Below are 16,040 nucleotides of genomic sequence, written 5' to 3'. Positions count from 1 at the left end.
ACCTCCCCTCCCAGAGCAAGGAGGGGAGCATCAGCTCCAAGCACATCCAGACGAGCCCTTCGCTTCCCCCGGCACAACCCATGGTGTGGGAGCAGCGGTAGTGAGGACAGGTAGGGATCCTGCCCCGTGGCGCTAAGGATCGGGGTAGACCTTGGACCCCTCTCCCGGTTGTCAGGGGAACAGCACGGGTTGCCGGCCCCGCCAAGGCATAAAAGAGCAGCAGCGAGTGGGAGAGGAGGCACTGCCGCCTGCCCCGCGGGCTGACCCTGTTCCCAGCTCCAGCCGAGCATCCCGGCTCGGCCAAGCGGGAAGTCGGGCGGCGAGGAACCCATCCGCTGGTAACTGGAGGAAGAGTAAGTCAGTGTCCTTGTTTCAGCTCTAAAAGAGGGGGGCAAACAACAAAGGGATGTCTAATAGCTTGTATTTCTACAAATGAAGCCACTTCTCTTCCAGCACAATTATTTCCTTGCCAGAAATCTCTGCTCCTGGCAGGTATTTTGTTTCAGATTTGTTGTTTTGTAATCACACTGAAATGACAGATTCTGCAAAGTTTGCCTTTCATATGTTGCAATTGTTTAGATGTTGTATGTGTATGCCTCAGGTAATAATTAACAGTTTTATGAATAATGACCACAAAGAAAGGTAGAATTATTTTGCTCCCCTTTGCAAATGCTTCTTTAGGCAAGTCTTTAAAGGCAACAGAACTGTCAGTGGGAATTATTCCACCTGACAGGAGTCAAGTAATTTTATTCAGTTAAAACTGCCTAGAGAAGAGCACTGGAAGAGAAGGATCGGTGGAAGAGCAGCTGGGACCTGTGTTTTATTCTGCCATTTAATTTACCTGTGGTTTAGTCCTTTAGTTTATAAATCAAACCAGTGATAAAGTAAGGACAAAACCAAGTAAATACCCCATCAATATATGTCTTTAAAGTCTCAATGGCAATGACAGCATCCACTATCTGAGAGGGAGAACAGGAGCTGAGGTACCCAGCACCAGGTGATCCTTCTTCAGAGTTTCAGTCTCCAGTTGCTTAGTGAATATTAACATTTCATAACAGCTTTCCACCATACAGCTTTCCCCTCTCGTGTCTTTTTTTTTTTTTTTTTTTCTTAATTTTGGTTTTAAACAACAGAAAATAAAGTGTTACAGTACTTTTTAAATACCACTTTCATTCATGACGCAAGCATTATGTTTTAGGCTTGGCAAATCTTTAATTTAGTGTAATGCTTAACTTGAACTTTTGTCCAGGTCAGGTTAGACAGGACACTAGGAAATAATAACAAAACGTTGCAGTCAAGATTTCTTTCCTAAAGTTCACTCAGTGTAAGTATGCTTGCCCCAGGGAGTAGCTGGTTTGACATTAAAAATCTGAGACTTGTAAAAAATAGTTTTAAAATTAATTTTAGTACCTCAGTGTTCAAATGCTCAGCTTGAGCCACCAAAAATAACTCTGTATTTCTGACAGTGCTGACCACCCGCTCTTGGGCACCTCATTTCCCAGGTTGTATCCCTTTCTAAGGAAAGATGAATAAACAAGAGATTTGATTGCACATACCTTACAATTACAAAACTATTTGTTGTAGGAAAATGTGATGCATTTGTGAGCATACAAATTCTGCTTTATGCATGTGTATGTACTTTATTTTTAATACTCAGACTTAAATCACAGAAAGGACAACCCCACTAACATTGTAGCTTACATGCACCCAGTACATTCAGAGTCAGCACCAGCACTGCAGGAAATGGTATTTGCTAAGGCTTCTCTTTTACAAAAAAAACCCTAAAATTAGCCTATAGGAAGGCAAAAGGCTAGATGGTTCAAGAAGTGAACTGGGAAGTTGATTTGGAGTAGAAGTAAGATCTTTTCACAGTGAAAGATAAAACTATGTACTTTGTGGTTCTCTTTAACACAAAGCCAGGGCATGATTTTGTATTCCTGACACCTTTTTAGAACAGGGCTCTCTCACAGGCATCAGCAAAGGAGTTCAAGCCACTAGTGCTTCCATTATTTGAAAGCTGTAGAAAGTACTGGAGAGAAATACCAGTCAACAGACTGGAATAGCTGTGTGGTTAGATAGCAACAAGAAGAAACTTTTTTTTCTATAAAGCCTTCCCTCTGAGACTATATAGCCACTGAATAGAAAACCTGTAGTCATAGGTTGTACTGCCAGGCAGGATGGAGACACACTGCCATAATGGCACTGATTTTCCATTTCATTAGATCAGATTTATACCACTGATCTGGTTACACAGGTGCGATAATAAATCCTGCCTATGGTGCTCAGGTGAGTAAGGTGTGTTTGATCTGCTACTGCTTTGTAAGGCTGTGCAGAACACTGCTCTCCTCCCGAGTCAGTAAAGCTTTCTACCACTTTCTTCTGACTTTACATTTATGTAAATGCTTATCCTGGCAATTCAAAGGTGAATACCCAAATCAATGTGGTTCAGCTTTCCTGGACAGAGTGTACTGTGCACACTTCCAAGCTGGAATAGCTCCAGGTCTGTTCTGGCAAAGCAAATCCTGCCAGTCATCTTGGTCCCCTGCTCAGCAGTAGGAAAAGTGCAGACTGCATGTGTGAAGCCAGGCATGAAAATGAAGGGTTACACCCACCCTTACACATGCATCCTTTCTACTCTCTCAGGGTTGGGGATAATCAGGCTGTGACCTGCCAAGGGAGGTATCACCACTCCAAATCCTTTGGGACAACAAGATTTCCTCCTTTCGTTTGAGTTTTTTCCTATTAATCTGGCTCCCTGCAGTTACGTGTCACAACCATCCCCACTGTAACATTTGCCTCCAGCATAGACAGAAGCTTTGCAAGGGATAGACAGGCTTGACAATTTTGCAGAGCTGTTTTTAAGATGAATTGTCTGTCCCGCAGTCTGTGTACACCTGAACACCAAAATACCCATACGGGAACATTTTCAAGGGTCTGTGTGTTTTTCAAGTTGCGTGCACAGAATTGCCTATTTTATCTTGCATTTTTAATCATTGCTGGGAGGGAATTTGTTCCGCTACACTTGACAGCACCACTGCTACAGCACTGGCTGCTCAGCCTAATGACAGCAGCCCAGGCTTTTGCTGCACAAGCAAATGCAAATACAATTTTCAATTATTGACAAGCACAGACCACACTGCAGCCTGGAAGTATGTAGAATGTCAGCTTTTATCACGAAGTTATTTTCCTACACTTATCTGTGGAGTAACTAAATAAATATGGTAATTGTTTAAACAAAGAGACAGAAGACAAAATACCTCTCTCTCTCCATCAGCCCACTTAGGGAACTCCTAAAAATCACATAGAGTAAAAAGGTCTAATCTAGTATTTTGTTTCCCTCAAGGCCTGAGCCTCCCTAGGGCTTTCTGGTCAGATAATGTGGCTACCCTACAGTGAAAACTCAGACATGGCTGATTAAGGGATTGACTCTTTGCACTTTACATAACTCTTCCCATTTTCCTGTAATCTTGTATTTTAACACCTGCATAGTTCAGCAGAAGTTAAAAGCTAACCTTACTCTTTCTCATATTGCATGCCTCTCTGCAAACCAGAGATGTTATTTTTTTTCAGTTACAATTCAATAAGTTTTTTCCAGAAGATCTGATCGGCTTTAAAGCAAATTGTTAGCATTATCTTTGAGGGAAGGAAAAAAAGAAAAAAAAAAAAGTTAAAAAAAAAAAGTACAGAAGAGTTCAGTTTATTCTTTCACATGCTGAAGAAATTGCACTTCAAAAACTTTCAGTTAGTCACAATGCAAACACAGCACAGCTACCCAACAGGAGCCCCGTGAAAAACCCTATTTTTCAAAAAAAACATTTTACAGGTTAGACAGCTACTAAATATCACTGAAAGATTACACAGATGAATGCAAGCTTGGGGCATGCTTCACTCCTTAGAGTAACGGGAGCTTGTCTGAGCTCCTCCTTCCCATGCCTTCCTTTTGAGGTTTCTGTGCAGCACCAGCCCCCCCCTGTGAGAAGAGCCTGGTTAAGCTGCTGTCCCCACCTCCTTGCTGTCACCTTCACTCTGAAATGCAATGTATTTTTTTTTACACATCCCTCCCATACCTGCATGCAAACAGGAAAAGAGGCTGGCTTCAAAGTTCTTCTAAATGCTTTTGGTGCTGTCAAGCCCTTCATGCTACTTTAATCTAAACTGGGTGGGTTTGGTATTCATTCTGTGTACATTCCTCAAGCTGCACAAGATTATATGGATTTAAGCTCCTCTTTGCTTAATACAGCACTTTCACATAGGCACATGTTAACACAAGTGATCAATGAGGGGTTTTAATTAGGCTTTTTTCTGAATAGCGAATGGAAGAAAGCACCCTGTGAAGAAATTAATTGTGTAGGCTTGGGACTTCCATTGAATAGGATTAACTTTCCTTGAGACAGTAGTGTTCTCACACAACAGTCAAAGGCTTTTTATTGCTTTTTTTGCAGTTTTCTTAATACAAAGATCTGCAATTAGCAAAAACAAAAATTAAAATAATAATAATAATTAGTGGAGTGATCAAAGCAAATTCAGAAACCTGAAATCACACTGTTAGTAAATAAGCATAGAAAATCTCCTTTAGCTATGAAAAAAACTCAAAAAGCTGCAGGAATGGAATCTTGAGCTAAAAAGCTTCTGGGATAACATGTAATAAAACTGGGGTTTCATTGCTGGAAAGAGGATACACATCTGAAAACATGCATGGCTGAGGCAGTCAAACTGGAATAATTTTCTGCTAGTATCTCTGTCTAGTCTGATTTTCCCTGGAAAGCCCCTCCACTCAGGACAAAAATGAACAAATTATTTGCTGGATTGAGATAACTTAAAATTGCTTTTTCTGAAGGAGGTTATTGCTACTAGAAGCAAGGAAAATTTCCCTAAAATCATCAGGATTTTGGTTTGGTGCTAAGCAGAGAATGTAGCTTCTCTTCTCCCTGTCGCAGCAATCCCAGCTCTGAAGTGGTGGCTGTTGTCCCCCTGCCCAGGCCAGCACTGCAGGCTGGATGCCAGCAGCTGCTGGGATCTAGTTTTTCTCCAGTTTTTGCCTGGAAGGAAAAACTCATTACTGAGTAACACATCTTGGATTTGATATGTACCACACAAATCAGGAGCTGTAAAGCAGAGGCAGAATGGATGACTCTTCTAGAAGAACATAATTTATTTTCCTTTCTGTCAAGACATGCATGTAAAGCTAGTAAAGAACCTGCCCCAGACGTTCCTGATTTGTTGAGGAAGGCTTCCTACTCCTTTCTTCTCCTTCATTCCTTAATGCCATCTCTGGGCTGTACTTCCCTCTCCTCCACCCAGCCCCTTATCACCATCTTTCCCCTTTTCTCTACAGCTGCCTCCTTCACCCACACCTATCTCCTTGTCCCACCATACAAGCTGTTGTGATTTCCTCCTCATCCACTTATGTCAACTGAGCTGGTGCTCTGGAGCTTGGGTACTGTGTCCAGGTACTCCAGAGCTGCTCTTGGTGCTAAGAGCTGACCTTTCTTCCCTGTTCTCCAAATATTCAGCTAGATAGATCTGGTTACAACAAAAAGTCCTCCAACCTGGGGTGACGCAAGAGCTTCCACTCCATGTCAAGGAAGACTTCTAATGGAGTCAGTGAGGAAAACTGGATGGTAGCTTTGGACTTCAGGAAGCTTAAATGCCAGATTAAAAAGATAAGTTGCAAGCTCAAATTTGAAATACCATTCTTGTTTCTTGAGTTCAGCAATCTTCTAGTAAAAGCTGGAAAGCTGAAAAATACTGACACGATTTTTACCAGACTGCTATACCTGCTACGCTGTTACTGCGCAAGGAAATGTAAAATGGCTTACGGAAACAAGTTGTAAAATCTATTGTGTCAGGTGGACGAGTCTTTAAATAGCTCTAGATTTTAAAATTTTTAAGTAGAAACAACACTTTTTTCTTTGCAACTGTATGATACTAACAACTTTTGCCAAAGTTGTTAGTATAGTAGAAGACTAAGACACAGTCTGATTCTGTTGGTTAAGCATCCTTTTGCCAAAGTTGTTAGTATAGTAGAAGAGTAAGACAGTCAGATTCTGTTGGTTTTATCACTGAAATGCTGTCTCCTAGCCAAAATCAAGGAAGGATGCTGCACAGCTGTTAGACAACATGCATATTAAATACGTATGATGAGACTGTTGCTTAGTCTCTGAATATATACTGATTATATTGGAAATCTAGCTAAGCTTGACTTGAAAAATAGGGAAGAGAAAGTGGCATACCCACTAATTTTCCCTAGGAAACTGTATGGAAATTCTTTACATTTAGCATGATCTGATGCATTCTTTGGGTTTCTATAGCTTACATCTAACAGTATTTTAGTGAGCTCAATGCATAAATTGTCTCTGTTAAGGGAAGTGGGTAATGCTCAGAGAAAGCGTGGTGGAAAGATTTATCCCACAGCCCAAATTCTCCAGTTTTCTGAAGATACTCTGCTGTTCTTAGTAAATTTGGAGAAGACGAAGAACACGGAATTAATAGGCAAGATAATCCACCACATATTTTCTTTCAGTTTACTGGCATTATTACAGCTAAGAGCTTTTGTGTATCTCCAAGAGCCCTGCTGAAGGCACATTTGCATAGCAAGCAATTAAAAATACAGAGAATCTCTGCAAGGAAGGCTTTTGAAAATAACTGTTAGCTTTTGCAACTTCTAAAGTACTTACTCAGAGACAAAGGGTTTATTCTTTGTATAGCTCACCATGATACCAACACACCAAATGAAAAAAAAAAATTAACAAATCTGTGTTTCAGCCCTTTCAATTATTAAACACAGATTAAACCTGAACCATTTTGCTTCATCTTGCAGGTGCATACATTCAAGCCTTGGTCCTGTTTTCCAGACCCATGCTTCCCTTTGATTCTCACATTTTCTACCCTGACAAAGTTCTGTCCCTCAACTGCCATGTCTATTACTTTTGCTTCACATTCTTCTTTATCTTCCTTACTGAAACTCAGACTCTTCTGAGCCACTCCCCAAGAAGACAAGCTGAAGACCTCTCCTCCAGACTTCAAGTGAAAAGAACTTCTTGCTAAGTCATGACTCCCTCCTTCCTACCACTGCCTTGACAGCAGAAATAATTCAAAAAGATAAAACTCTGAGTCATGAAGCTAGTGCGATTAAGTTTTATCTATGCTTTAACTCACTTTTTCCTTAAAAGCCCCTGCCCCCCACCTCTAAAAATTAAAGCCAACCTTTTTCCAAGGCTTAACCAATGCACAGAGCAAAGTAATTTGATTAAGAGCCATATAACACATATAAAGTGTGCTTAAGTAAAGGTGCATTGCAGGTGATTTTGACACTTCAGGGACAGCCAGCCTGCAACATGTATTTCCCTGCTTGCACATCACTCACCAAAGCAACAGAGAAATTAAATACCAAGAAGTGAATTGATAGGAATGTTTCTGTGTGACATGTAACAGAAGAAAATAGCAAGTGTTTCTGGAGATAACATTTTCTGGAATGCCAAGATTGAGAATTGTGTTTAGATTTTGACGGATGGAGCCCAAATGCTATCAGCTAAGCTACACCTGAAAGACAATTTTCTTTGGTTGGCTGCAAGACAGTAGAGAACTAAAGAGTCTCCACTTCAGGTACTGAAAAAATATATGGAAAGGAATCAGGAGTTATAACTAATAAGGATGCATCAAAGTATTTTATTTTAATGTTTTATGACCTTTATGTCCTCACATGTTACGTGGAAAAAGCAGCATCACCCCTCTTGATGCAGGTGGGAGTTTGAAATGAGGAAGTGCCCAGTCTTCAATTAAAGTCTGTTTTACTAAGTTAAAACTCATATTGTTAACATTTTCTAAGAATTACTCTTGCAAATGTTACCTCCAAAACAGATTAATCCAAATAATTTATTTGAGTTGTAAAACAGAGGTCATATTAGAGATTTCTGATTTATCACAACAGTTAGCCATGGTTAAGGGCTGAGAAAATAAGCACAGTGTGGAGGCTTAGTAATAGGATTTTCATTGTGATGCATGATTAGATGCTTAGATACTGGAGACCAAATTAATCTAACAGGAATGATACCTAAACAGCTACAGCTTAGATGAGTCTGACCTTTGAAGTTAAACATTAGCTAACAGTTGGACTGGTATTTCTGGTATGTTCCACAACATGGATTAAAGATTGATTTAAGCATTTAAATTACTGTATCCTTCATTTAATAAAACAACGTACTAAATTCAGGGAGTGCATAAAAAATTAAATCATGTTTGAGTCAGTTTCTGTGCATTTACATGACACAGGTCTTGTATAAGAACACCCATAATCTGTGCGACCAAAGATCCACCTAGTCAAGTAGCGACCTCCACATGCAGCCACAAGAAGGTGCACAGGAGAGCTTTCAAATAGGGAAAGAACATGTGATACTTATTGCTATAACTTTCCCTCCACCTATTTGCAGCACAGGGCTTCCTGTAGCAAGTGTGGTGTCTGTGTACATGATAACCACAGTGGACTTCTCCTCACTGAACATATCCCGTCCTGCCTTGAATCTGTGAAAACTTTTCACACCAACATCTTTTGCTAAGGATCAGTAAATCAGCTGCGACCCTAGTGGTTTTATTTGAGATATCTGGTTCTTGGAAGAAGCAGTGAAAAACTGAACTTTACCCACCATCTTCATGTTATTTGTGCTGTTATAGGTGACCATCACATCCTGCCTCAGCCATCTCTTTTCCCACCTAGAGTCTCACCTAACCTAGTCCCGCCTTACTTAAAGGGAAGCCCTACGATGTCTCATCATTCTTGTTGCTCTTTTCTGAACTGCAGTCCTGTGGTATCCTTTCTGAAATGGTGGGACTGCACACACAGGCAAGTGTCAGCAAACAAGTGATCTATGCAGCAGTTCAACAGCACTGTCTCCTTTTTTTGCATCATTTTCCTGTTACATCTTAACAATTTAATGACGTTTCCACTGCTGTTAAGCAATATGCTGATGTTTTCACACAAATGTCTATCACAAATTCAAGATCTCGTTCCTGGAAACAATCTGGTGGTAATGTCTGGCCCAGAGTCCACCATTTTGTATGTGCAGATTTTTCTCCCATGTGCACAAAACTTTCCCTTTTATTTCTTTTCCCATGGTTGGCAAGGTCCTGGTCATTCATGAACCATTACAGTTTCCACTGATTCACTGACAGGAGACCAAGCTTCAAAGAAAAAAGGTGCACTAGAGGACTGTATCCTCTATAAATAGTGAGAAATGTGGAAAGCAGGACACAAACTATTCTGTCAGGATGCAGTTTTGTGATTTTTTTTAAAATGTAGTATTAGTCAAAGAACACTTCCACTTGAATTGACCTTAAAACACTTAGATCTAAATCACACACGTGGTAAACTACCATGCACACGATAGTGTTAGTGACTAAGAGAACTTCAGTGTGCTCCTAGACACTTCCCTTTAATTTTTAAATTACCATGAAGTTTACTGCAGAAGATTCCACTGTCTGGTGATGGAAGACTGAATAACAGACAAAACCAGTTTGTGTTTTTATTATAAATACTATTCTTTTCCTGTTTATCTGGTATGTTTCTCCAAAATTGTAGGTGTAATGCCATGTTTTCTGAGATGCTAGAGACTTACATTCTGGACATGGATCCAGAATCTTTACACATGCTAAGGACCAAGTTTTGCCTAATGCACGTTCTACTGCTGTCTTCACTAGGACCTACCACCTTTGATCAAAATTTGGCTCTAATGTTTCTTGGTGCTTCAAAACAATTATAGTCAAATCAGACAAACTTTCCAACATCTTATAATTTCTGTTGAGAAATGACATTCTGCATCGTTGCTTGTACCACCATCTAGTAATATGCTGGGAGAACCCAGATGCTCCTGGTAAGATCCAAGTCTTCTCTGAAAACCAAAGGCTAGTAGTTGGGTATTCAAGAGTTCCCCCAAACATGCTTCTGTGGAGGAAGGAGCATGGCTGGGATGAAAACTTGCTCCATTGTCATAAGCATGGGTGGAGGTGCTCTTTTGCTTTGCAAGGTAAATGAATGGAGGCAGAACAACCAACAATATCAGGTTCTATGCTATGCTAGTTGCTGTGCAGAGACATGGTGAGAGAGGGTCCTTGGTCCCCAAAACTTACAGGCTAAGGCTGAAGCAAATTCATATGGACCAAAAGCAGGTTATATTGGCACAGCACATAGCTCAGAAGGTGCTGCCTCCAGCAGCGCTTCTGACCTTAACACCTTCCTTCCTTCCTTCCTTCCTTCCTTCCTTCCTTCCTTCCTTCCTTCCTTCCTTCCTTCCTTCCTTCCTTCCTTCCTTCCTTCCTTCCTTCCTTCCTTCCTTCCTTCCTTCCTTCCTTCCTTCCTTCCTTCCTTCCTTCCTTCCTTCCTTCCTTCCTTCCTTCCTTCCTTCCTTCCTTCCTTCCTTCCTTCCTTCCTTCCTTGTCAGCTCTATCTGTTGGGAAGCAGACAAAGAGAAAGCAGAAAGGAGAAATGAGCAGAAGGAGTCCTGCCCTTACCTTCACACTGGGCAGGCTGAAGAGGTGCCTTCATAGAGAAGAGCATGTCCAAGCTGTCCCATTAGCAGATTAAACCATTCAGAACAAAAGAGGAGTGAAAGAAGAATCCCAAACATAAGTCACAAACCATTTTTTTCAATCAGTGTAGCTGTGCTTCCCCTCTAATGCAGGGCAACCTGCTAAACTGCAATATTGTTCTGAATAGATGAGACAGATAATGGGTGGGAAAAGCAAAGTAATATTAACCATTGAGTGGTCTTTAGTATAATAAAGAAATTGTTTTTCCTCAGTAGGTAAAGCCAACGGTTATAATTCACTGAGTAAAAGGAGGCGACGCTCGGCACCTTGGCACCAGTACTAATGAAGCCAATAGCCTTCTCTGCTTTCTCCTTTTGGCTGGCTCTCCTTTTGGCTGGCTGCCTCGGCGTACACATCACTGGCAGTTTTGTGAGAAGTCAGAAGAACCATACGCTAATTTTCACCAAGGAAAATACAATTCGCAACTGCAGCTGCTCAGCAGATATCCGTGATTGCGATTACTGCCTGGCAAACTTGATGTGCAATTGCAAAACAGTGCTGCCTTCTACCATGGAAAAAACTACCTACAGTAGCCACCTGACCATTTGGTTCACAGACACCTCTGTGCTGGAGATGCTCCTCAACTTCACCAGGGTGTGGGATTTGAAGCTGTCCTTCTGTGGCACCACTCCTCTCCCCACAGAATACTTGGCCATTTGGGGACTTCGAAAGCTCCAGGTAAACAAGGTCAAGGGACGGTTTCCAGAGCAGAGTGTAACTATCTACAGCAGCAGAAACAACAAAAAAGCAGACTCGTTTGCACTGCACAACAAAGACAGTCAAATGCTTGTATATATTTCTTTTCTGGATACCTCGCTTTTCAATGGCTATTCTTTGCTAAAGTCGTACAGTGTGGAAAACGTCTCTAGTATCATGGAGCACTTTCCCAGCCTGCTATACTCTGATGTTTCCCCAACCTCAGATAACAAGAGATATGTTGTAACATTAATTTACTGAGTTATTGAACATATTTACTAGTCAGAGGCATGACAAACTGTTAAGAGACTGATGGGACTTCTTTAAGTCTGTCTGGTTTGTACAGGAGCTGTTATGGGAAGGACAGTTCTGACTGGAATAGCACAAGGAGGTGTTTAAAGTACAACAGACTCATCAGACCAATTCAGTAAATGCTTTTTTAAAGAACAGAGAAAATGGGAAACAACTGTTTTAGAAAGCAATGATGCAAATTTTTTTTATATATTGTAAGATAAGAACTGAAATGCCCCAAAGACAGAAAATTGCACCTCCAGTTGTAGAAGAACCTGAGCCTCCCAGAGAATCACTCAGGTTAGATGGCACCTTGGGTGGTCTCCAGTCCAATCCTCCTTGCCTCAAGCAGGGCCAGCTCTGGGATCAGACCAGGCAGCTCAGGATTTTCTGCAGTCAAGTCTTGAAAATCCCCCAAAGATGGAACCTGCACGACCTGCCCCACTGCCTGCCTGTCCTCATGGGGAAACTTTTTTCCATGTATTAACCCCAGCCTTCCTTTCTCCAAGCTGAGTAAGCCCAGTTCCCTCACACTTTTCTCACAGTCACATGTGCCAGCCCCTGACCATCTTGGTGGCTCTCCACTGGACCACGTTAATTGATCCCTATCCTTCTTGCTTGGGGCAAGGGGGGAAGAAACTGCATGCAATTTAATCAGTGCCCAGATGAGGGGAATAATCCCTCCCGCCATTTACTGGCTGTGTCCCTGTCAATACAGCCTACTGCTGTCAGGTTCAAAGGGTGAGAGGTTGTTACAGGTTACTCCAACTGGGAGTGCTGTGTTGTCCTTGATCCCTGGTACTTGGTCAGAGCTGGGAACCCTCTGCTTGGGCTCAGTGACAGCCTCTTACGAGAGCAGGGCCGGGCTACGCAGGCAGCCTCCAACCTCAGTGCACCAAGGCAGGTGTGTTTGGAGGATGGCCAGGAAGCTGTGCTCACTGCCAAGCCATGGCACACACCATGGGAAAGCACTGGGCGAGAGGCCACCTGACAGGTGAGACACCATCTTCACAAAGGTATTTTTTCCTAGGGAAAGGCCTGTCTCTTGCATGTTGGGTGTGCCAACGTGTGCAATTTCCCCACATGCAGGGAACTTGACTCCATTTTTTGTGATAATGGCAAGCTGTGCTCATGTTCTCCCCTATAGGAAAGGAGAAAGGCCCCATTCAGCAACTCTCATCTGATAAGGAAGGCAAAGTTTCTGGCAGACATGCAGCAATTTTCAGACATGTTGCAGGAGAAAGATTGCCATCCCCTGAGAAACATATGTGGGCACTATTTTTATAGCCTAAAGTCTGCTCTTTACCTATGGCTGCAGGATTTGTACTCTATAAGATAAAGGCCACGATCCATCCATATAATACCGTAAAAGCTTTGGAATAGCAAGTCCTAACAGTCCTGTATGGCCAGCAATGGATTACATGAAATCACAGAATCACACTCTCAGAGCTGGAAGGGACCTCTGGAGTTCATCTAGTAAAACTCCCCTGCTAAAGCAGGATCCCCTAGAGCACATTACTCAGGCCTGCATCCAGGTGGGTCTTGAATATCTCCAGAGAAGAGGACACCACAGCCTCCCTGGGCAGCCTGTCCCAGTGCTCTGTCACCCTCACCATAAAGAAGTTTTTTCTCATATTTAAATGGAACTTCCTATGTTCCAGCTTGTGCCCATTGCCCCTCACCTATCACTGGGAACTACTGAAAAGGGTCTGGCTCCGTCCTCCTTGCACCCACCCTTCAGACACTTGTAGGCTTTAGTAAGTCTTCTCTTCTCCAGGCTAGAGAGTCCCAGCTCTCTCACCCTTTCCTCTTAAGGGAGATGCTCTAATCCCCCAGTCGTCCTCATTGCCCTCCACTGGACTCTCTCTCGGAGTTCCCTGTCTCTCTTGAAATGTGGAGCCCAGAACAGGACACAATATTCCAGATGTGGCCTCACCAGGGAAGGGCAGAGGGAGAGAATGACCTCTCTCGACCTGCTGGCCACACACTTCCTTATGCACCCCAGGATTCCATTGGCCTTCTTGGCAGCAAGGGCACATCACTGGCTCATGGATTATTTACTGTCTACCAGGACTCCCGGATCCTCTTCCTCAGAACTGCTTTCCAGCAGGTCCACCCTAACTTATATTGGTGCCTGGCATTCTTCCTCCTCAGGTGCAGGACCCTACACTTCCCTTGTTGAACCTCATCAGGTTCCTTTCTGCCCAGCTCTCCAAATTGGGATAAAATATGCGTAATGAGGAGAAAACCTAGCAAGATTCCGAGGAACCAATGAATTTGCTTCAACAACTTTAAAGAAAGACTTATCTGTAACCATTGATGGAGCATTTTTCTAGGAATCAAAACTAATTTTTCAGAATACTTAAATACGTGCACACCTTCCATTCCTGTGAGCTTTCCCACTGAAATCAACAATGTGGTAGCTATTGCATTAATGAGGTCTATTTGCAATCGCAGATTAACGGATTTAAGCACACAGGTGTTTGAAGGCTGGGGGCTGAACTCAGTTTAATTCAACTGGAGAACTATTAAATCAGCTGTTGTGAAGACTTTGTTTCCTTTGTCAGGACCGTGGCAACAAACCATCAGCCTTCTCCCCAAACCACAAATATGTTTAATGTTGCCTCTCACGATGGTGTCACAGGTTACAAAATGGTTCAAAGCTGGAGGTGAGCTAACAGACTGGCAGTGTGATGTGCGTGTGTTCTGAGCAAGTTACATGCCTGGAATGTATTACAGATACGGGCAAACTATTCATACTGTCTGCTCAGGAAGCCCGTGCTCCAACTGTCTGTGCAGGAGCATTAACCTTGTCATCACAGCCTGGCCAGTCACTAATCCTGCACAGGATAGTGTTGTAAAAAAAAAAACCACAAACAAACAGAGCTGGTGCACACCAACGCACTGACTTCTAAATGTTCCCAACCTTCTCTTTAAAAGCTGAGAAAACCGAACATACTCTCTTCTGCGTATTCACTTACCGAGGCCCTGCTGCCCTCTAGCAAAAAATGTGCTGAATAGCAGAGCACCTCCACCTCGCCAGGAGAGCGGGGGTTGGCTGCAGCCTCTGTTCAGGCTTCACACATGCAGCAGTAACTGAGAACGTCTTTAGTCTGGCCTTGTTCAGAATAAACCATGAGATTAATAAATCAATGGGCTTTCTAACACTGCAAATCACAGTTTCAGTTACTTTTGCCACTGTGGTGTTCTGAATAAGGTTGATGTAAAAGACCTTTTATTCATGTGCCCAAGTAAGCGCTTGCAGTCTTTCCCTGGAATCGGGGAAAAAATCCGCCTCCCCGTTAAAAGTGCCTCAGAAACTCACAGCACCAGTATGGCAGTGATCTTTTCAACCCCCCTGTTCTTCTCTAGCATATATCAAGAACCTGGTTCTGTCAATTTCAGTTTTATATGGCTTTGCCATTTCCAAGTACTGCATTAGAAGCCTGCAAAATTTCTTCAGAGCAACGCAGACAAAACCACATACGTTGCGAGTTTTATTACGTTATGTTGGTGGAGGTGTCTTTTGGCTGCATGTAAACTACACACAGCAGTACACTCAGCATCACTCTGCAGAAATGATGATGCGACTTTGTGAATGTTTTACATCCCAGTATAAGATACGCACACTTAACCACACTCAACACCTACAGCCTTTGATCATATATTTTCAGCAATTAATATTTATATACATAGTGGCTTCATTTTCCATGTATCAAGTTCAGCCTTTAGTTATTGGCCAGTCTTCAACCTTGATGCATCATTACTGGGTATGTCAATCAATGGAAACCGAGGCGATTCTTTTTCTCATCAGAAAAAAATGGATATAGGAGCTGTGAGTTTAGTTTTGCTAATAAACTGGGTGTGACTCTGGGAAGTCAGTACAGATTGAGAACTGCACAGAAGTAACACAGTGCTTTCCACAAGATCTTGTGATGCAGCCACAGAGAAGCCCCAGGCCAGCCAGGCCCTCTACATCTCCTCCTGGGCAGATGCCCAGAACCGCTGGCAAAGAGGGGCTGCTCGGGAGTCTGGCCCTGCTGGTAACGGCAGAAGCCCGAGAAGGCGTCCGTCCCTCCAGCTCCCAACACTTGCATTTCGAGAGGCAGCCTTCAAAAAGGCCAGTGGTCTTTGGCATCCACAACCCAACTCACAGCTTTTAGTCAACACACCGGCAACTGAGGAGGCCCTGACTTACTCCTGAGGATACCCCAGCGCAGACGAAACAAACCTCACCCCAAAAGGACGTTACCCTGTCGCGCTGGCACATAATCTCCTGCCTCCAAGCCAGAAACCAACATTTCCCCGGGGAAGGGGGGCAGGGGCTTCGCGGCAGAGCCCGGGCAGAGCCGGGAGGCGAGACCCAGCGGAGACAGCGCCCTGGCCGAGGAGATGCGGGGTCTGGGCGCTGCGCGGGTATCAGCACCCCCGGTCCCACGCGGGTTGCGGCAGCCCCAGAGGCGGGACGGCGA

At 43.1% G+C, this 16,040-nt stretch overlaps 1 protein-coding gene across 2 annotated transcripts; it reads left to right on the top strand.

Annotated features, from left to right (window-relative positions):
• The first annotated feature begins 235 nt into the window (after window positions 1-235).
• Window positions 236-14,742, top strand: C1H21orf62 (chromosome 1 C21orf62 homolog). 2 transcript variants are annotated; one of them, XM_051644085.1, is made up of 2 exons: window positions 236-353; window positions 10,797-14,742. In XM_051644085.1, exon 2 carries the CDS (start codon window positions 10,864-10,866, stop codon window positions 11,536-11,538), a length of 675 nt encoding a protein of 224 aa, XP_051500045.1. In that variant the 5' UTR covers window positions 236-353; window positions 10,797-10,863; the 3' UTR covers window positions 11,539-14,742. The 2 variants fall into 2 exon arrangements, with proteins under 2 accessions (XP_051500045.1, XP_051500044.1); XM_051644084.1 differs by having other exon boundaries at window positions 10,794-14,742.
• Window positions 14,743-16,040: the final 1,298 nt, after the last annotated feature.

This window comes from Apus apus, chromosome 1, assembly GCF_020740795.1.
Source record: "Apus apus isolate bApuApu2 chromosome 1, bApuApu2.pri.cur, whole genome shotgun sequence".
In the NCBI taxonomy this organism is placed as follows: Eukaryota; Metazoa; Chordata; class Aves; order Apodiformes; family Apodidae; genus Apus; species Apus apus.
The sequence above is the reverse complement of the archived record's forward strand: the minus strand, read 5'-3'. Positions and strand labels throughout refer to the sequence as shown.